Source organism: Thamnophis elegans, chromosome 6 (genome assembly GCF_009769535.1).
Source record: "Thamnophis elegans isolate rThaEle1 chromosome 6, rThaEle1.pri, whole genome shotgun sequence".
Taxonomy (NCBI): Eukaryota; Metazoa; Chordata; class Lepidosauria; order Squamata; family Colubridae; genus Thamnophis; species Thamnophis elegans.
Window position 1 is genome coordinate 32391414 of NC_045546.1, and position 22367 is coordinate 32413780.

Below are 22367 nucleotides of genomic sequence, written 5' to 3' on the forward strand. Positions count from 1 at the left end.
GACCTTTGTTTCATACTTATCTTGTTAGTACTTGCTATCTTGCTGGGTTTGTCAAAAATGTATTGATAATTACAATTCTGACGTTCTTTTTAACTGACTTTATTTAATAGCTTTAAGGTAAGGTAAAAGTTCCCCTCGCACATATGTGCTAGTTGTTCCCGACTCCAGAGGGCAATGCTCATCTCCATTTCAAAGCCAAAGAGCTCCATTTCAAAGCCAAAGCACTGTCCAAAGACGTCTCCATGGTCATGTGGGCATGACTCAGTGTTGGGTTCCGTACTGGTTGCAATGGGGCCCGATGTCCTCCACATGAATGTGTGCGGTGTGCACACGCGCGCAGCACACATGCATCTTACTTTCCAGCGACACCTCCGCAAGCCTCTGCGACACTCCACCTACTTGGTGGAGCATCGCGTAGGCTCTGTACACGCCATGCGTGTGCACAGAAGTGCCGAAGACTTTAAAGGACAGGTAAGGAGCGTGGGCAGGCAGGTGGGCCCTCCGGAGCACCGTACCAGAATGGTATCCGGTGCTCTGGGCAGGCTCCGGTACCGGGGCATACTGCCTGCAACCCACCACTGACATGACTAAATGCCGAAGGTGCACGGAACATTGTCTTTAGCTTTATTTAGATGTTTTATTTAGTGGCACTTACCTTAAAGTTTCAGTTTCATTATAACTTTATTTTTTTATTATTCTGATTCATTAGTGTTATCTTTCTCTATTATATCTACCCTTGATATTCAGTTTAATATCAAGGGTACATATATGCTATATGCCTAGCCTATGTATTTATACCAATAGAAGAAAATACACACATTTATGCTAGCGTTGCCTAAGTTTGATTGCTTGCTGATGTTTCATTACCCAACTAGGTAACATTATCACTATGACTGAGTATAGGTTTGCTCTCTATTTATATACAGTAGTGCTATTGTAAATAAATAGTGAGCACAGCACATCCCACGCTCACTTTCACTGATTATGTTATCTTACTGGGTAATGAAATATCTGCAAACAACCAAGCTCAAAAAGCACTAAAAACGTTCTCTGTGTTTAGTTATATTTGCTTTGTTTTGGTTAATGACTATAATAAATATTAATAAAGATTTCTCAGCTTTCTTGTGATCAAAGCTGAAATATATTTAAAAGTTTCTTTCTTCACAATTTATTTTCCAACATTTGTTATTTGATATTTGCAAGATGACATCCAAAGTAATTTTAGGCATATCAAATAAGTACTAAAAATATAAAAATGAAAAAGAATAGATTTTAAGAGATACTTCACATTAGATGTCAGGTGCTAATTTCCCAGAGCCTGAGAACTCTGAAATTATTTTTATCATGTCCAGTATGACATAGTAAACAGTAACTGGTTTAATAGAATAATGAATAAGAAATAGAATAAAATAACAGAATAATTGAAAAGGTTTTAGTTTCAAAAATGTACATCCTTTTTCATCATATAGCAATAGTCTTATCTTCACTATAATTGAAACTATGTCCAACTGATATTCTCTTAAACTCTGTATCTTTTACCTTTGCTATGAGGCTTTGATATTCTTCAGATTGACTAAAATTGGTGCCCATTTCAAATATATTCACAGTTCCTGCTTCACATTCATTTAGCCACTTTTGATATTCTTCTTGTCCTGGGAGTCTGTCCAAGAAGATTTTGAAGGCTTCCCAAATAGCTTCTTGGCAGACTTAAAAAAAGAAAAAGAAATAAAATTACATTACTGTAAAAATACAAGTATCAATATTATGTAACAACTATCTTGTTGTATAAAGAGAGGGATGCACAAAGACATTGCTAGATACTGTTGTTGCTACTGCAGGTGATCAATCCTGCTGGATTAGAATTTATAAATTTATAGAGATACTATATTCAACTAAATGTTAAAATGTACAAAATTTCTAGACATCCGCTAGAGACCATAAAATAGCTATTACTGTTCATATGGTAGAAGGCTATCTGGTTTACAGAAATCTGGATGGTCATTGCATGACAGTGAAAAGAGTGGCTTTACTTAAGAATGAAAAAAGGCACAATTCTTTGTGAGTATAGTGTTTCTGAGGGTATACATCAGAAGAAGTACAGAGACAAATTGGTATGTTAATATTATTTGGAAAGTTATCAGGATTAAAAGTTAAAAAACAATGATGGAAGAATGTTGGAAATAGGTACAATTTTCTGGAAAAGACTAAAAGAATAGTAAGAAAAGAGAAATAGGGAAATAAAAAAATCACTAATTATTTCCAATTATTTTCAATTATTCTATGTGGCAATTGTTAATCCAAATGTGGCTTAAATTGCACTAAGTTTATGAGTGTGTATATTTATAGTTAATGGTTCTTTTAGCAAGTTCATGGATGTATCACAAGGTAATTTTGTCAAAATTTGACAAAATGTAGGCAATTATCTTGTTCAGAAGAATCCCACAGAGGTGATGCCAAGAACAGATGAAAACTTTCTTCAATTAAAGTTGAATGCAGAGATAAAAGGCCTGATAAGAACATTATTTTCTTCAATCAGCTGGAGAACATGCTTGATTGTCAATTGTTTTTGTTGGATTTTTGTCTGAAATAAATGTCTAGAAATCATCCAAGGATTTGTGGCAGTGGTGAAATCATCCAAAGGCTTTGTGGCAGTGGTAAACCACACCCACTACCGGTTCCGTGGGTGTGGTTTAGTGGGCATGGTGTAGCTTGGTGGGCATGGCTTGGTGGGTGTGACTTGGTGGGTGTGGCAGGGGAAGGATACTGCAAAATCTCCACTCCCACCCTACTCCAGAAAAATGATACTGCAAAATCTCTATTCCCACCCCACTCCAGGGGAAGGATACTGAAAAATCTCCATTCCCACATCACTCTGGGGCCAGCCAGAGGTGGCATTTGCTGGCTCTCTGAACTTCTCAAAATTTCCACTACTGGTTCTCCGAACTATTCAGAATTTCCACTACTGGTTCTCCAGAACCTGTCAAAATCTGCTGGATTTCACCCGTTTTGTGGTATAAACCTTCAACATTCTACTTAGAAAAACCTTCTTTTTTGTATAATTACATACACCATGTTTTCCTTTCTCTTTCCAAATGATAAAATAGCTTTAAACATGTATTAAATAATTTTAAATCATAGAAAATTATATTACAGTCTAGTCCAAGTAGGCATTTTTTTCTAAAACAAATTGAGCTCATGTAGCAAATGTATTTGAGCAGAATGAATAGTAAGATAAATCTGGTCGATCTTAGAAATCAGAATTCCTAATCAATTAATCACCATGAATTTTTCAAATGCTAACACTTGAAACTTGTGTAATTCTCCAGAATATTGCATAATTGGATTGTTTGTTTATTTGTTTCAAATGTCCACCCATCTCATATAGATGATTCCTTAAAAAGAATAAAAACCCAATGAATAATTACAAACATAAATAATCTAAAAATAATACCTGAGAAACTCACAATGTTCTATAAAGAGCTTACCTATTACAGCCTTCTGCAATCTATTATCTTCCAGATTTACATTTCACAATTTACATTATTCCTAAATTTTACAGCTTAGATGATCAAATTGGCAAAGGCTGAGTTATTGGCTTTTATCACTGACACTTGACAATAAGTGTATGATATAATAAGTATGAATTCAATCCGATAAGGGTAGCTTCTATCATTATTTATTTGCTTGTTAAATTTATGTGCCACCTTTTTAGCCATGGGGATACTCTAGGGGGTTTACAACAATAAAATTAAAATTAATTTATGTCTTAGCTTAGGAGGATTCAATGTGAGAACAGTTTTCTTTGGGAATTGTATGATCCATTTAAACATTTAAATAAACAGTCTAACATGTAGTATAAATCCTCATAAGGTTCTCTATACAATAAGTCTTCCTCACAAAAAGCTTTAGTCTTTTCAGGAAGTGCCAATTAACATTGCTATTATTGTCCAATGCCTTTTTATTATTACATACAGTAAGATGCTTTAATCTGTTACTTGTCATTCTACAGAAAGGGATTTGCTGGAGATCAGTGCCTGACTAGTCCTGCTTATTTACTTGGAGGTTGGAGAGCTTGCTCGGTCATTTATGTAAATGAGCAGTTCTTCCATTTAATCCAATTATAATCCCATTTGTGTTTCTTAAAGATTGACCCATGTACAGTATATTAGCTCAGGCAAACTAAACCTTTAAAACTCAATTCCCAAATGTCCAACAGCTTGCTATTCAACATGAAAAAATTAATGAGTTACTGCCTCAAAGAAGCCTCTCTCTCTGAGAATTTTATACCGTTAGCAGTATTTTACTAAGTGCATAGTTAAAGGAGCACTTTTAATCAAGAAAGGTCCATTTTACTCTGGATACCAATTCATTATTCTGTTGGTATGTAGCCTAGGAGGAGAAAAAGAGAAATATCATGACAGTTCACAGCTACTTTGACCATCTGGGCTAGAGAATCCTTGTCCTTCCTCAGAGGCCTTTGGGTGTGACAGTCCTTATCAGGGGATCAAACAACCATCTGTTGTAGGCCTTCCTGAGTGGAATGGAGCAGTTCTACAAAATGCATGATCATATCAAATGGATTACAAATAGGGACAGTAGAAAAACATTAGTATAGATTTAGTTATATAGTAAACTGCTATTTGGAGTTGAAGAAAGAAATGAAGACATGACAAGAAAAAAAGAGACATGAGTATGTGAGAATGTATGTTGCAAAAATGGCATGATGTTACTCAAATGAAACAGAAGAGATGAAACATAACACGGAGAAAGATAAGGACATTTAATGGGAATGGTAAATTGGTAGGATGTAAAAGATATTTGTTTAGGTTTCTGTGGTGTTAATTTGTGTAAGCCCTTTAACATCAGAGATGGTGTTAAAATATTTCCTAACTTCAATCAACAGCATTACAACTATCACTTCAACCCTTTGCAGGAATGGACCATGTTCTGATTTCTAATTTATTTTAAGACAGCATTTAAATGTCCTAAATATAGCACCCACAAATCCCTTTTATTAAGCTTGCAATTCTTAAAGAGAGCATGGCAGATATAATTAATTAATTATAAGTGTCAAGAAATTTAGACAGAAGCAGCGAACTCTATCCATAGAGTTAAGGAGAACATTTTGTGAAAAAGGGCTCTGTACAAGTTCATAGGAATCTAACCAATATGTTTGGATGCTGAGACTTAGAAACTATGGCCAAATTATATAAATTATACAGGAAAAATCAAAATAAAAGGAAGAGAAGGAATGTAACATTTTCTTCATTATCTCAGAATCACTAACATTTTTAAAGACTATACTTAAAAGTACTACACTGCCCATTGTAGGAAAATATAATGCCTCAGATCTGATTCCAAATAAGATGTTTTGAAGCTACCTGTCTATATCTTCTTATGGCAAGCATAAGATCTGATCCTGCATAACTTCATGATCTCTGGAAAATTTCTTTGTGGAATTGAATTTGGAGCACCACAAACCTTATGTTATTCTCATTTGCAATATCCACATAGTCAAGTAAATGATACATGCATATATGTGTTTTTCCCAAGCCCCTACTCTAACTGAGCTGATATATTTTTCCATATATCACATAATTTTTAAGCTTGCCTGCACTGAGAGGCAGCATAACTTACCCAAGCAAAATTTATACTTCCTTTTTCATCTCCCACATGCTAGTGGCTGTCCTTTGAGGTAAAACAAGTAACCAAAATACCAGTCCTAATACAATGAGAAGAGAATTTGCTTTGCTAATATTTAGTGAAAAAGTAGCATAATAATTAAAATACTGGAGTAAGATGGGACAATCTGGATTCTGGTGTCCATGCAGCTTTGAAGCTTTAAGCCAATTGTTGTAATTTAGTTAGCATATCAGACAGGGTTGTGGGAGTACTATGCAGATTGTCTTAAGTTATTGCAGGAAATTCATGATTTAATGTAATAAAGAAGTGAAGCAAAGCAAGCATCCCAAAGAGACAGCTCTCTTTGATTGTCCTATTATTTTCTGTAACTGTTACTTCTGTTGCAGTTATCTCTGTTCAGCCTATATCCTTCATTGCTACAACTTCCTGTTGAGTGACAGGAAGACAAGGGGAAAAATGGCAATATGCCCAGCACCAGCCCAACAGGGTTGTTTTTCTGAGGGTTTCTAACATTCACATAAATCTAGATCAGCGTTTCTCAACCTTGGCAACTTGAAGATGTCCGGACTTCAACTCCCAGAATTCCCCAGCCAGCGAATTGAAGTCCAGACATCTTCAAGTCGCCAAGATTGAGAAACACTGATCTAGATGTTGATTCTCTCAAGAAACAGCAGTTGCCTTGGACTGTTCACTTACCTCTAAGTTTGAAATATTTAAGATGATTCGCAGTAGCCTGTTCAATAGACTCTTCTGGGCATACTTTAATTCCAGTAGGGAAGAAAATGGATCTCTTCATTCGAAATAAATGCCTACTGAACTTTTGTGATTCCTTGAAGTCAAGAAGAGGCTTAGAATCCAGAAACTGAGAATGACTTCTATTTGTTTGCCAAGTATCAGATGAAATATCCAAAGAAATATCCTTAGGTGCTGTGTCCTCTGTTGGCAAATAGGTTTCATTACAAAGAAATATCTTTAAGGAGCTATGGATACAATGCTATAGTACTACATTATCTTATAAGCTTCATTAAGAAATACAATCTTTCAGATATTTCCAGTCTATTTTTCTTATATTTGTCTGGTAATATGGATGTTAACTAAGCAGTGAAGGAGTTAAAATATTGGATTGATGCTAAGGAGATCAATATCCTAGTCCACCATTTGTCACCAAAGGTCACTAGGTGACTTTGTGCCAGTTATTCTCTTTCAATCCAACCCACAGAGTTGTTGATATGAAGAAAAATAAAGAAAGCAAATCCTATGTACACCGCCTTCAGTTCCTGAACAAAAAGGGCAGTATATGATTCTAGTAAAAAACAGTGTATCATAATAATTATAATACTTTTTCCACTAATTATACTTTCTTTGTTGTTATAGTATTGCAAATAAGTCTTAAATATAGATCTTATTTTATTAAAAAAGTTATCATGGGATTTTTTTTGTTTGTGTGATTAAGGTAGATAATAATCAAGATTTCAAAGGAAAAAATGTTTATTATATAGATTTTGTGCCCCAAAATAAGAAAATTAAACTTGTTTTACAATTGAAGAAGAAAAGAGCTAGCATTTCTTTTCCATAGATGTGAAGAAACTACAACACTATTGTTAAAACATATTTTTGCCTAGGTGATAAAACTAATTTCTATATATTCTGAATAATCCTTTCTCATATAGAGAGACTATACAAAGTTTCTCCTACTTGTTCTGCACACATCTTACAGAATTTCCCTACCAGATTAGAGGGCTTACAATGACTCACTTCTTAAATATTTTCTATTTGTATCATACTAACTTTGACAAACAGCATAAAACTTTCAAGCACAATTTATGCATCTAATATGAATGGGCTAATCTAATCCCATCAAATGGCTACATTTTAAAGATGGAAATGAGATTAGTTCCTGCTTTATATTTTTAATATGGAAACTAATCAAACTTAGTTCACATATTTCCCATATTTGGTATAATGTAAAAACTAACTAGGAGGAAAATGATAAAGCTGAACAATTCACTGACTATATGAATGATAAAATATTAGCAATGTTTAAAAATGTTATTTGAAATGAAAAATAAATCTAACCATTACAAGAAGAATTACATGATATACTTGCCATGGGCCTGAGGACAAATATTAACAATATTAAGATTTTGTTTTCTGAAAAAAGCTACTACTGAGTCTGCATTGTAAATATAAAACAGACATATGCTTAATATTTATTGTCATGATATATTTCAGTCATATTTCAGTAAAAGCAAGCCTTAGGTGATGCTTGTTTTTATGTTAGGGATAGGGACCTTGTAGCCTACAATTAATTTTTCCTTTCAATTTTAAGAATTGCAGATAAATACATTGGATTCCAGTTCAGAAAGACTGATTCAAGCTCCATATAAATATAAGCTATTCCCTCTTATTCTGATTAAATGAATTTTCATTAAATACAAAAGTATGGAATAACTGTTTAATTAGTAAAATGGTTTATAAATGAATATTAACACACACACAAACACACAAATTATTAGGTATACTGTCTTACCTGCAAATGTTGGAAAATCCCTTTTAGCCAAAACAAATATGCATATTCCTAAATATATTTTCCAAGGAAAGTCACACATATTTATTTATCTTTTATTCTGTTTTATATTTAAAGTGAAAAAGGAAATAATCAAGTCCCTTTTCCACCGGACCAGCAATCCTGAACGTATCAAGCATCCAATAAGATTCTCTTCCAGGAACAGCACTGATGTCATATATTATTCCTTCTGATCATTAAAAAAAATACTATAGTTTGTTTAACAAAAGCCCAACAAAATATCTAGGATTATTTTCTCTAAAATAAATTATTTCATTTTTCATTTTGGGAGTTACAGAACTGCTAAAGGAGAAGCTTCTTGATATTAATCATTCCAGAGCAGACAGTTTTTTTTAAAAAAAATTAAGCTGGTCAGCTGAGCCAGCTTTACTAGAGCTTATCATGCCCTTAACTGGCATTCCATACAAGGGCAGCACCATTCTCACTTAACAAAATACAGTTTTAATTAACTTCTTGGGGAGAAAAGTAGTATTTAATTAATATCTTATGTTAACGTAAGATAAGTGATTTTCAACCTTGAGTGATTTTGCTGCAACTCTGGATGGTAACAATACATGCTTGATTTAATTTATCACTATGATTCTCCAGACAAGGTTAAAGCAGGGAAATATTTAGAAAATAGACCAAAAAGAATGTTGTTGAATAACATTGTACTTATTTATAATTTGTATAATGGTATTGCTATCCCATTTACAAAAAAAATAAACAAAAAACTATGGGCTTTTTATACATACACAATGACATATACATGAAAATAAATTTAAAATTGACGTACCTGAAAGACCAGTTCACATTAATGTCATCTTTGACCTTGATCCCAAAACGTTGATCCCCAAAAGCTAACGTTTCAGACCTAGTTAATATCTGGATGTGAGTTGATAAGGTAATCCTAGGATTTCTAAAAGAAGGAACTGAAAAATATTTCCCCAAAGAAGCCAATCCTTTCTGTATTCTTACAAAGTAAAATATATGGAAGTGTTTATATACTACACACAGTTGGTTCCAAAGCTTTACTCTCTACTTACCCAAAGAGGTGTTTTGCATAACTGGAATAAGGAATAAAGTATAATAAATGATACATAATAGCCATGTGGCTTGCATTTGCCTGCTTGTTATATTTTAATCTGGTTTTAATGTAGTTTTATTGATACCTATGTTTTGTTTTGTTTTTAGTGTGGTTGTTTTAACTAGATGAGTGGCCCAGAGCCATGAATGTGAGATGGGCTGTTATACAATCAAATCAATCAATAAAAATGGCACAATAACAGTACTCGACAAATAGTGATTAAAGGCTAAATACATCTAAATATCTAGTGGAACTTTATTCTGGGACACATTACATCATTGTTCCACAAGGGCTGATTGACGTCATATCATCATCTGCAGGAAGTTGTCTCAATCTTTCTGACAAACCTGACTCACAGGGCTTTTTGGTAGGTCAGATGCACCTTGCATGGTCTTCTACATGGCTTTTTGAGGGGCCTCAAGCACTGCCCCATTTACAGCTCAAGGGCCTCTTTCTAGGTTTTGCCTGATAAATTATTTGTGGTCTTCCAAGGCAGGTCCATTGATGAACTTCTTCAAAATATTCCGGTTGATAATATACCTCAGAACCTTTCCGTCAGAACACACTTGGGTCTCTTCCAGCTGTTGATGATATATACATGTATCTGCTCCAGTCTTTCTGGCAGTAGCTATTCAGCTCAGAGGAAAAAGCCTTTTCATGAGAAATATAAATGTGTCCTTCAGCAACTTCAAACTCTAGGCACCACTCCCACAAGTTTCATACATACATACATGAATATAAACACTTACATACACATATACATATACATATCTATGCCTATCTACCTAGGTACATGTACTTTCTATATCTATCTATATACACATACACAGAGAGATATGCAGTACATACCAATATTTTAAATTCCTACTTTTACCTGCATGTGTCTATCAGCATAAACAGATGGAGTCATACAAATAGGTTGGGGAAAGAAAGAACATGAAAGCATTTCTCTTCTATCAAGTTAGATTCTTTCTTTCCACAATGAGCCATGAAAGTAGAGTTTGCTACTGCTGTGTATTGAAAGCTATTGGATAGCAGGCTAACAAAGAGCAGGCTGTTTTGTACATCAAATTTGAGAGTACTGACCACAAAGCAGCTTAAACCACAGTTTGTGTAAGCTAATCATCAGATTACAACCTTTAGAAAGCTGGAATGTTTGAGGAATACAAAAAGTGCCAAACACAATTAAATCAAGAGGTTCACCAAGTAAGACTATTTGGACAGCTACTGCCAATGAGCGTAGATAATAGAAATATGTATTTTTCTTATACTGGAGTATAAGACGCACCAAGGTTTTGAAGAGGCAAATTTTTAAAAAGTAGATACGTAGGTAGAGGGATAGAGGAGAGAGAGAGAGAGAGAGAGAAATACAGTAGGTAGGTAGGGAGAGAGAGAGGGAGAGTAGTTAGATAGGGAGATGTTTCCAGGTGTATTTATCCATGTGCTAGAGAAGAAAATCGCTGACAATCTGCAGCACCTAAGATTTTTTTTCTGATGGCACAGCACTTGATCAATCTAATTCTCATCATTCACTCTAACTAAAGAGCTTTCAGAAAGGGGGAGAGTTTTTGCTCTCTGATAACCTCCCCAAACTTTTCCCCACTACAAGCAAAAGAGTTTTTCCCTCTCTCCTGGTTGACACATGAAGAAAAAACTGGATTGAATAAAAAGGCTGAGAGTTCTCCATCTAAGTATTTGTGCATTATGCAAAGAATCTATGACTTAAAAAACATAATTCAAAATTACTTTAAAGAAGTATTTTCAAGGAAGCAACCAGCTTTATGCAGTTTAAGAAACATAAGACAGTTATTCAAATTGGACCACGCACAGGTTATCTATCCAACTTTATGATTTCTGGTTTGTGATCACCAGGATATGGGCTAGTTGGTGGTCTCCAGCAAGATTGACAAAGTGAAAATATTTCTTTAGAAAGCCAACATTCCCATATCCCAATATTTGGGGCCTTTTATTTTTCAAGTACAATATTGGAACACCTGATACAAATACATAACATGTTGCTAGAGGTGGTTCCCAATCTGTATCTTAATTTGATCTTCAAAAACCTTTGATTATAGAGTAGTCCTCTCCCACTCATTCACACCTACACGCAGAGATGGGTTTCAAATCCCAGCGCCACCGGTTTGTTCGTGCTCGCATGCACATCTGGGCAGTTGGGTGGAGCCTCCCATTGCCGCCATTGGAACAACCCACCTCTGCTTAAATGTAACAGTGATTTAGTGAGTTTATTAATATTCCCCAGCAATTCCCTTCAACAAAAATCCAGAACTGTCCCAATTAAGTCCAGCCAAAAGTAGACCAATGCTAGTCCACAGAGTAATGGCTAATGAGCCACTTGAAAGTTTCCCAAACAAGATAAATTTACGGGCAAAATTAAATCCACAACACAAGAAGGTTAAGAGGCAAAAAAGTCCAGAGTTCACCAGGCATGATCCAAAGTCAAGGCATAGTGGCAACACAAAGCAAGGCAGAAATCACAACCAAGAACCACACAGCTAGGAAATGAACACATTGTTCCAAGCATTATCTCCATTTATCTGCTGGCTAAATAGTTAGCTTCTGGTGCAGCCTATCAAGAAGAACAAAGTTGCCTCCTCACGAGTTCTCAAGCTGACCTTTGCTACTCCTGCCTTTTCTCTTCTCTATGTTCTCGGATCAGGTACAGAAGGCAGTTCTTCATCACTGACTGGCTGCCACCGCATGCTTTCCTGCCTGATACCTCAGGGCTGTCCTGCTATAGCTGTCATTCAGCCAAATTACTCTCAGCTGGCTCCTCGTCCTGTTTTTCTTCATTCAACTACTCCCTTTCACTTAACTTGCAGCCCCTGCCTTGGAGCCATTGACCAATTCCCCTTCTGACATTTCAGGGTCTGCCTTATCCTTCCCTAAACAGATATCCAGAGAAGCATCTGGGGAAACATCTGGGGAAGTCATCATAGGAACATTGATTTAGGTCTTATCTTTGATGAGATGTATTCAATTTATCTCAGTGATTTTACACTGTGGCGGCGACGAGCTTTACTTTGTAAAGCAAAAAAAAATCATTTTCTTTAAGTACTGTATTGCCTTAAAACATTATGGAAAGATTGGAAACTACTGTTCAAAGAGAGTGTACTTTCTTTTTCACATAACTGTATCCTTTTTCCCACACAGAGATAACTGATATGCCAAACTGAAATAACTGATATGTATATATTTAGGTAAACTATGTGTGTGTGTGTGTGTGTGTGTGTGTATTTTGTGTCACAACTCCTGGTATGCCCAAATATGGGAGGAAGCATACTGCTTTCTTTCTCTATCGGCTCATCCCAAGAGACCACCCAGAAAGCCATTATTTTTACTGTTGCCTTTGTTACATTTGTGCTGATAATTAAATAAAGAGAGATATACCTTTACTGGGATTTGAACCTGTGCTGTATTATTTATCAGCACAAATGCAACACAAATGTAACAAAGACAACAGTAAAAATAGTGGCTTTCTGTATGGATGGTATCTTGGGATGAGCTGATAGACAGAGAAAGAAAGCAGTATACTTCCTCCCATATTTGAGCATACCAGGGGTTATGACACAAAATATATATCTATATCCCTGGCTCAGCTGATAAAGGAGGAGAACCTGTGGCTTAGTGGCTAACACAACTGCCTAATATGTAATACAGCACAGGTTCAAATCCCAGTAAGGGTATGGCTAGCTGATGAGAGCTCAATAGATTGAAATAGATCTATACTAGTCTCCCTTTATTTATCTATCAGCACAAATGCAACGTGTGTGTGTGTGTGTATGTGTGTAAAATCACAAAAAATATATAATTAAAATATAAGTTACAACTAGTCAAATAAATAGCATTTGTTTCTTCTCTGTGCAGTATTTATTTCATGTAGGAAAAAAAATCATTTAAATTGAATATTTAAAATAATTTTTGATTACAAGGATTCCAGTATCTTCCAAAGAAACAGCACTGATCTGTTGCAAACAACTGTCAAGTCAAACCTAATTTCAACAGAGTAATAGTGAGACTTTTATTGAAGAAAAAGAACTCATGAAACACCGTAATAAAATAATAATTTATTCAATAGTAAAATCCCTTCTTTAACATTTAACAGCTTCTTTATTCTTTAGGGTTCTTTAGTCCAGAAGAAATTCTTCTAGTAACAGCTTCAATGTCAAATGTAAATACTTGGGAGAATCATATATATTCAATTTTTCAATATGTATTTTAAAAATCGTATTCTTTTGGCTAAGAAAAGTTTGTTTTATGTCACTTTTAAAAATTATAACAGTAGTTTACTTGGTGATGGAATGTAATGGGGCTTACTCCTGTTAGTTTAAGATGTCAATCAAAGTGCCTATTAGACACACTTCCACTGACACCACCCCCAAAATAAATAATTGAAATATCAATAAAGCTCCCACCAGGGTGATACCTTGCCAGATACAAGTTCCAGCTGTACCCAGTACAGTGAAAACCACATGGTCTTGCATTAAGTATCTGATCAAATACATAGTATTCATATGTAATTTCTGAGCAACAGAAACAGATTAGGTTTGAATCTGTGCAATGTAACCAAATTAACAGGGAAAACAAATGACACTTCCATTTTATAATAACTTTGAAGCATGACTTTACATTGTGTTCCGGCATTTTAAAAATACAATGTAGAAAGTGATTGTGCGTATGAATAAGAAAACCCAAAAATATAGCCAAAAATCAAATGGGGCAATACCATATCTATTTAAAAGCAGCTATAGAGATGGATTCAGTTTAAATATTGAAGTACTATTTTCAAAAATATTAAATATACCTTTTAAAATGTATCCATTTTGTGAAGACTTACTTTCTAGCTTTTGGAATAAAATTATTTACATTTCTTAGGATAAAGTACTCTTCCATCTTTGCTGTTTGCCATTTTGCTTCTATTTTTCTCACTGAAACAAAATTAGGCAATGTAATGGGCATTTACTTTAAATTACATAATTATAATTTATATGCTTTCATTTCCTTCAAATATAGCTCGAATGTAACCCTTAAAATAAATACAGAAATGCAGCTCTTCACAACATTACAAGAAGAAACATTGCAGATTAGATTTCTCATATTTCTGGATCCATGCTTTTCATTTTCAAGATCCCGAAGAAAAATCTGCTAGCTTTTGCTGCCACCCTGCTGTTGGAAATGTAATTGCAAGATCAAGTCTCTAATCTGTTCTCGCTTTCTTCTCACCAGGTGAGGAGGAAACCATTGCTCCAAGTGTACCGGAAGTTCAAAGTTAACAATAGGATTCTGGTGATTTGAAGGAAAAAGATTCTGTATAAGTAAATTTTTTAAAAAGTATTATCTTGCTAGAAATATTTTTTGCTACTAGTGTTATTAAAATAAACATATAATTCATATAATAACATCCTATCCAAAAGCACAAGTACAAAAATGAATTCTAGAAGCCAGGAGACAGGCACAAAGCCAGCTGTTAAACTTGGGCTGACCATTTTCTCTCTAGAGAGGAAATATTGATAAATCACATATGAAAAAGCACCTAGAAAACTGCAGGAGCCAACACTGATTCAAAGGCACAAAAATAACTACCCTATTTTTCAGAGTATAAGATGCCCCAAGGTTTTGAAGAGGCAAATTTAAAAAGTAGGTAAGTAGATAGAGGGATAGAGAAAGAGAGAGAGAAAGAGAGAAAAATACAGTGGGTAGGTAGGTAGAGAGAGAGAGAGAGTAGTTAGGTAGGTAGATAAAGGGATAGAGAGAGAGAGAAATAGAGGTAGAGAGAGATAGAGAAATACAGTAGGTAGGTAGGGAGAGTGTGGGTAGGTAGGTAGGTAGGTAGGTAGAGGGATAGAGAGAGAAATAGAAATAGAGAGAAAAATACAGTAGATAGGTAGGGAGAGAGTGAGTAGGTATGTAGGTAGATGTTTCCAGGTGTGTTTATCCATGTGCTGGAGAAGGAAATCACTGACAATCTGCAGCACCTAAGACTTTGTTTCTGCTGGCACAGCACTTGATCAATGTAATTCTCATCAATCAGTTAACGAGCTCTCAAAAAAGGGGAAAAAAGTTTTTGCACTCTGCAAACCTCCCAAAAATGGCCCATTTTTCGTGAAAACAGCCCCCTTTTTTTTTTTCAAAAAAGGGCATGAATAGCCTTGGGGGAGGCCTGCAGAGTGCTCCTGGCGGTGGGAAAGGCAAAAACGAGCAAAAAACGGCCTGTTTTTCACAAAAACAAGCCCTTTTTGTCAAAGAAAATTGCATGCATAGCCTTATGGAGGCTTATAGAGTGCTGCTGGGGTCTGCGGGGGGGAAAAACAGCTAGTTTTTTGCTCATTTCTGCCCTCCCCAGCCCCCAGGAGCTCTCTGAAAGCTTCCATAAAGGTATGCACAGCCATTTTGGCAAAGGGGGCTGGGCTTCGGGAGGCACAAATGCTGTATTCGATATATAAGACGCACCCAGATTTTCAGCCTTTTTTGAGGAAAAAAGGCGCGTCTTATACTCCGAAAAATATGGTAACTAATGAACTAAGTTAGCTAAATAAATAAATGTTATATCAGCATTGGAAGATCATAAGATTATACAATATGTTGTATACATATTGATAAACCTCAGAGCTATTCGTTTGTTAAAAGCCTTTTCATGAAATTGAAGATCTGAAAGAGCATTTACTACCTCAACTGGGGCACTCTCAAGACATGTGAACATCACTTCCCCAAATTTCCCAGCCAGTCTTGTTGTTATTAGGAGTTCTGGGAACTGAAATCCACACATATGAATGGGGGCATGATTGAGAAGCCCTGATGTAGAATATTTCTAGTCATCAGCCATGCATTGGAAACAATCTCAGGGTTTATCCAGGAAAAAAAAGAATGCTGTAGTACAAGTACAAAGTGCATTGAAATTATTTGTACCTGAAAAAAAGTTTCCACATACTGCAATAAGTATATTCCACAATCACTGTTATTATTTTGTTTGGGGACTCTTGGACAAAAATCCACCATAGTCGATTTGCTGAACTCACGACAAGTTTTGCGTTTAGCTTCCCATTCTGCTTCTAGATATCTATAATTGAAAAAGAGAAGTATATTAAGATGGGTTCAAATGACATGATCTGCTTTCCAATGTGGTAACAATGAGAAAAATTAATTGCTGTTTATTTAAGTCTCAATAAAAAAATATTGCTATAGGGACACAGTGGCTCAGTGGCTAAGATGCTGAGCTTGTCGATCAGGTCGGCAGTTCAATGGTTCAAATTCCTAGCGCCACGTAACAGAGTGAACTCCCATTACTTGTCTCAACTTCTGCCAACCTAGCATTTTGAAAGCACGTAAAAATGCAAGCAGAAAAATATGGACCATTTTGGTGGGAAGGTAACAGCGCTCTATATGCCTTCGGCATTTAGTCATGCCGGCCACATGACCATAGTGACATCTTCAGACAGCGCTGGCTCTTCGGCTTTGAAATGGACATGAACAATTCAAACCAACCCTCTATGGTTATATGAAAACTAATAATCTCTATTAAAATGATTATTATACACTTGGTGTAGTATTATGTGAAGAGGAAGTTTTCTACACTTGTCCCCTCAAATATTTCAGCTGCTTTTGACTTGATTTGTATACTGCGTAGATAGTATACAGTTAGGCCTCTGACAGTGAAAACTGATATGTATAAAGAAGATAAAGTATGTTTCTAGCAAGGTGAGAAGTAACTGAAGTTCAGCTGAATCCCATTTTTTTCTCTTTGTCAAGCTAAGCCCTGGAATGATATGGAACAATTAAACCACAGTTCAGTTCTTTATTTGCTTATATGTAGCAAAAGAATCTTGGCAGACTAAACCCTTACTGCTTCCAGCCTACAAATATATCCTGGGAAATTCTACAGAGTGGCTATCTTCACTTTCTTGAGAGGCAGGTGGCGCAGTGATTAGGGTGCAGTACTGCAGCCACTTTAGCTGACTGCTAGTTCTGCAGTTCGGCGGTTCAAAAATCACCGGCTCAGGGTTGACTCAGCCTTCCATCCTTCCAAGGTGGGTAAAATGAGGACCCAGATTGTGGGGGCAATATGCCGACTCTGTAAACCGCTTAGAGAGGGCTGAAAGCCCTATGAAGCGGTATATAAGTCTAACTGCTATTGCTATTCTTCTTCTATCCAGATCTGGGCTGGGCTGCCTCTTATCCCCCTTTCCCTTTTGAGAATTCCTTCTGAGGAAACTGACATTTTACTCTAGTTTATCACTCCAGATCCCAGCTTCATGCATACCATCTTTCACAATCTTGAACACGGTTTAGCCAAAATGGGAATAATGGAAGCATGTTAGGGTTAGATTTAGGTACTCGTTGTTTGGTATATGACAAATGGAACAATGCTATTATGGCACCCATAATCTAGAGCATATCAGAGAATGTGTTCGAATCAGATTTTGCTTTTCAGCGGTCACTGATCTGTTGTTTAGCTGAAATGTAGGAAAAGCGACTAGGCTATTATTATGGAATTATTTGTGAGAATATGAATTTAAAGCTGATTGCTGAATGCAATAAAAAGGTACCTGATCAAGGTATAATATACATGAGAATAAATAGAATGCTTAGTGAATTGTTCATCACTGAGCAGAAAGAAAGTTAAGGAGGTATCATGACACTTCAGCAGCTTAATGTATTTATGGCTAAATGTATAAGAAATGCTTGTGGTGAAATGTATTTATTTAATTTCATTTACGTGCCACCTTTATTATTTTTATAAATAACTCATATTTAAGTTTGATATATATATCTTCTGATTTATATATTATGAAAAATAAAAACAGAATTGAAATGCAATAATACTCACTCTCTCAGGATCTGAACAGTATTTTGTACTGAACTTGCCTTCAGAGAATCTAAGATAAGGATACATGGCCTATAGAAAAGGGGAAATATAGGTTCGATTATACAAAACATCTGTCTTGATTTTGAGCATTTCAGGGTAAAATTCAATGAAATAAGTTTGTACTTATGATTGTGGAGACAAGATAATAGCTAAATTATACATAAAAATATGGTTTATTCTAGTGGTTAAGCCACCAGGATAATAATCATGGTACTGTGAATTATAGTCCCACCTTAGGTATGAAAGCTGGCTGGATGACTTCGGTTTACTTAATCTCCCTCACTCCAACTCACCTTACGAGGATTTAGTGTGAGAAAAACAGGAGGTGAAAGCAGTATTAGGTCTGTTTGCTGTCTTGCAAACCAGTGGTGGGATTCAAATTTTTTTTACTACAGGTTCTGTGGGCATGGCTTGGTGGGCATGGCAGGTGAATTCCCCATTCCCTCCCGATCAGCTGGGAGGCGGGAGGCAGAGAATAGATGGGGGGGGGGGCAGTCAGAAGTCGTATTTACCGGTTCTCCAAACTATTCAAAATTTCCACTACCGGTTCTCCAGAACGGGTCAGAAATTTCTGAATACTACCTCTGTTGCATACCCACAGAATATATGTGTGCATGCATGTGCATGTATGATATGTGCATATATATATTTAAAGAATGAAAATAAATGAACTTGCCTACCTTTTACAAATTTTCTTGATTTTTAAAGTGTCTGAGAATTTCTGAAAAACATGCACAATATTATCAGAAAAAGCAAACCAGAAAGGATAAAACATCTTATAAAATGTGAAATAAACTTAGATTTATACAATGAACAGTACAGCAACTTAGCCAAATGCTTAAAACTAAATCTAAAAGTCAGTTCCTTAATACATAATTGATATTCCAAGATTTTGCTTTTGTAACTTATTTACAAACCTTGGCTAACAAGAATGTAGATGGTACCATTTTAGCTCCTGCCTCAGTATGTGTAATGTTTTATTCAAAGGATTCCCATATAATGGTAAACAAGACTGCCACCAATATATATACCATATTTTTGGAGTATAAGACGCACTTAGCTTTTGGGAGGAAAACAAGGGGAAAAAATCTGCCTCCCAGCAATCTGCCTCCCAGCAATTTACAACAAACAGCAAACATAAAGAGCCAAGGTGGCGCAGTGGTTAAATGCAGCACTGCAGGCTACTTCAGCTGACTGCAGTTCTGTAGTTCGGTTGTTCAAATCTCACCGGCTCAGGGTTGACTCAGCCTTCCATCCTTCCGAGGTGGGTAAAATGAGGACCCGGACTGTTGTTGGGGGCAATATGCTGACTCTGTAAACCGCTTAGAGAGGGCTGAAAGCCCTATGAAGCAATATATAAGTCTAACTGCTATTGCTATTGCTAAACAGTACAGACAATATATACTGTTTGTGCTGCATTTCTGTCCATGTATGTCTGACCCATAGAAATAGCAAACAGTTGGAGAAATGTACATTATGGCAGTATTTTAATGAAGAAACTTTTCTTAAACGTAGTCACACTAACTCCTCCCAATTATTTAAATAAATCTACTCCAAACATGACAAAGTCAGGGTCTAATTAGACAACAGGACATTTTTACATTTCAGACTGCACTTGTACAGAAGCTGTTAAAATTGATGTGGCTTTCTGGAAGTATATGTTATTCTCTGCTATTTAAAAGAAGATACAATAGCACTGGGCCTCTTCAGATCAAGCATTTATTTTAAAAAGCTTCTTCATTTTGTTAAGTTGACTAGAAAAAAAATAAAGCAGTCTTTAAAAAATAAGTCTAATAATTTGAACATTCTATAGGCATTTATAGTTATTAATTTACCTCCTTGCAGCAAACAGCCTAATTAGCACAAGAAAAAAAATATCTGCCTCTGCCTCCCAGCAATTTGCCTCCATGGAGCAAACAGCAAGCTTCACTTTCATTTTCGGCACCTGTCTCCCAATCATCAGCTGTTTCATGCTGTATGGATTTCCAGAGCCTACTGCCGCCTCCACAAGCCCCATTTTTCCCATTTGCTGCAAGGAGGTAAATTACTGGGAGGCAGAGGTCAAAGGATGGGGGCTGGCAGGTGGGTGGGGCTACATTCAGTATATAAGACACACCCAAATTTTCACTCTGTTTTAAGGGGGGGGGATTATACTCCGAAAAGTATGGCATACAGACTTTACCGTGGGATGCTGCCACCATCATTAAATGCAAGGCAGTTTCCAAGTAGGCAAATCACAATCATGTGAAAACAAGGGTGTTGTGATGGACAGAACTTTGGAGGACCACTTGTAAATACCACTTGTTTAGTATTATCTCAACTTTGAACAGCAGATTTTATTATTTATTTATTTATTAAATTTGTATGCCATCCATCTGCCTGATAAGGCGGCTCAACAGTAAACCATTTTTTTCCATTTGGATAAAATACTATAAGTAGCTGTTTTGGAACAAGTTAGGATATTAACATTTTGAAATATTTTAGCATCTTCTAAATCAGTTTATCTTGCAAAGAATGAAAAAATATTTCCTGGTTTGATTACTAATTCCAAGGAGAGGAGCAGGCACATATAAAAACTGTCTTCCAACAGCAAAGCCTATAAGCAGAGATACAATTGTATGAATGCAATCAAAATACCTACTTTGGAAACTTTGGAACTGAATTCTGAAGCTATGGTGCCTGGTTGAATATCTAAGATAAAACAAAATAGGTTTAAAGAAAAATAATATTAAGGATGGAAGATGGCTTTGTATTGAAAATACGAAGTATTGTATTAGATGTTTATATATTTTATTGATTTTATCTATAGTCTTTTCAATATGGTAGAGAGAGACAGAGAGACAGAGACAGAGAATGTTTTTAGAGTTTGTCATAATCAATAGCACTTCAATTAGAAACTGAGGCACATTTATAGGGGTATAGGCCTGGCTGAGGCCTATAAAGTTACAATACCACATTAATAGTCAAAGATGGCAAGCTAATCTCAGGGTGGCATTACCTCCCCATTTTTCTTCTTTTCCACCAACAGAAAGGTGGAAATAAATTATATAAAAATGTGAAATAAGGCCCAGGGTTTCCAAAACGTTTCCTATACTTACTCCAGATAGCACTTGGACAGGATCATTGGTTATGGGGTACACTGGCCCCGGTGATGTAGGGATATACATAATCCATGAAATCCTGGAAATCACGATTAATTTTTGCAATAGCATAAGCCAGGATTTTCTAAATAGATTTCTCTGAAATGTTATCTGCTCCATGAAATGTCTCAACTGAAAAGGCAAAGTCTGGATTTGTGAGTTGTAGTTTATGAAGGAACTTTCGTATGTTGAGACACTGATTAATACTAGGACAATTTACGCTTGTATGCAGGGGTCAACTATGCATGAATATAGAACTAGACAATCAGCATGAAACGTAAAACAAAATGACTAAGTAATTTCACTGTAACTGATGGATAAAAAATCAACAGCAACTATGAAATGTTTTCTTGCCACTAGATCATCCCTAATAAAATGTCTGTATTATAATGAGGAGAGACCAAATATGCACTAAACTTCATAACTGGTTAAGCAGGCCACCGAGGGAAAAGCACACCAGAAAGAAATATACGAACAGTATTCATTCATTGATCTCCAAGAGCTTTATATATAGATCTTTTTTAAAAAAAATATCCAGTACATATTTTTAAATTATTACCTTCATGATGCAGGTTGCTCTTTATATCTTGCTCTTCAGTATCACACCAGATATCACTAAGGACCAAAACACTTTCTTTTCTAATGGTTACACTGTTACTTTCTGACTGATGTGGAAATTGCTGGAAGTCAGATTGTGGCCAATGTTGATTTTCACAATCCTTATATATAACGTTTTCTAACCAAGGGAAGCAAATTACTGCAATATACCAATGAGACCTGAACAAGAAAAGGCAGAGGAAAATCATTTCTGCTTCTCTAAGAGGAACAAATTAAATATTTAGGAATATGAATGCCTTTCTCTTTTATTTTTATTTCCAGTAAGCCAGGTGTTCATTTGATATAAAACAAATACTACGCCATTTTTCCCCATTAATGTTTATTTCTTTAGATAGCACCTAAATTACAAGTTATGACTATATGTTTCATATAAATTTCTAATTTTATTTCTTGCATTTATTAAAGATGACTTCATGCCCTTTTCAAGAATAT

General features: G+C 35.6%; 2 protein-coding genes across 7 annotated transcripts in view; both read right to left on the reverse strand.

Moving 5' to 3' along the window:
• The window catches only part of IMPG2 (interphotoreceptor matrix proteoglycan 2), a 37837-nt gene extending 29585 nt beyond the window's left edge, over positions 1-8252 (reverse strand). The window contains exons 1-3 of the mRNA XM_032219775.1: positions 8174-8252; positions 6340-6600; positions 1540-1706 (exon numbers count right to left, since the gene is read on the reverse strand). Coding sequence (XP_032075666.1) covers positions 1540-1706; positions 6340-6600; positions 8174-8252 — 507 coding nt within the window. The remainder of the gene's footprint in view (positions 1-1539; positions 1707-6339; positions 6601-8173) is intronic.
• Positions 8253-13361: 5109 nt separating this feature from the next.
• The window catches only part of SENP7 (SUMO specific peptidase 7), a 34852-nt gene continuing 25846 nt past the window's right edge, over positions 13362-22367 (reverse strand). For all 6 annotated transcript variants that reach the window (XM_032219759.1, XM_032219757.1, XM_032219761.1 and 3 more), the window contains 6 exons: positions 21877-22094; positions 20819-20868; positions 18858-18898; positions 18139-18207; positions 16221-16371; positions 13362-14597 (listed from right to left, as the gene is read on the reverse strand). In XM_032219759.1, coding sequence (XP_032075650.1) covers positions 14460-14597; positions 16221-16371; positions 18139-18207; positions 18858-18898; positions 20819-20868; positions 21877-22094 — 667 coding nt within the window. In that variant the 3' untranslated portion in view covers positions 13362-14459. The remainder of the gene's footprint in view (positions 14598-16220; positions 16372-18138; positions 18208-18857; positions 18899-20818; positions 20869-21876; positions 22095-22367) is intronic.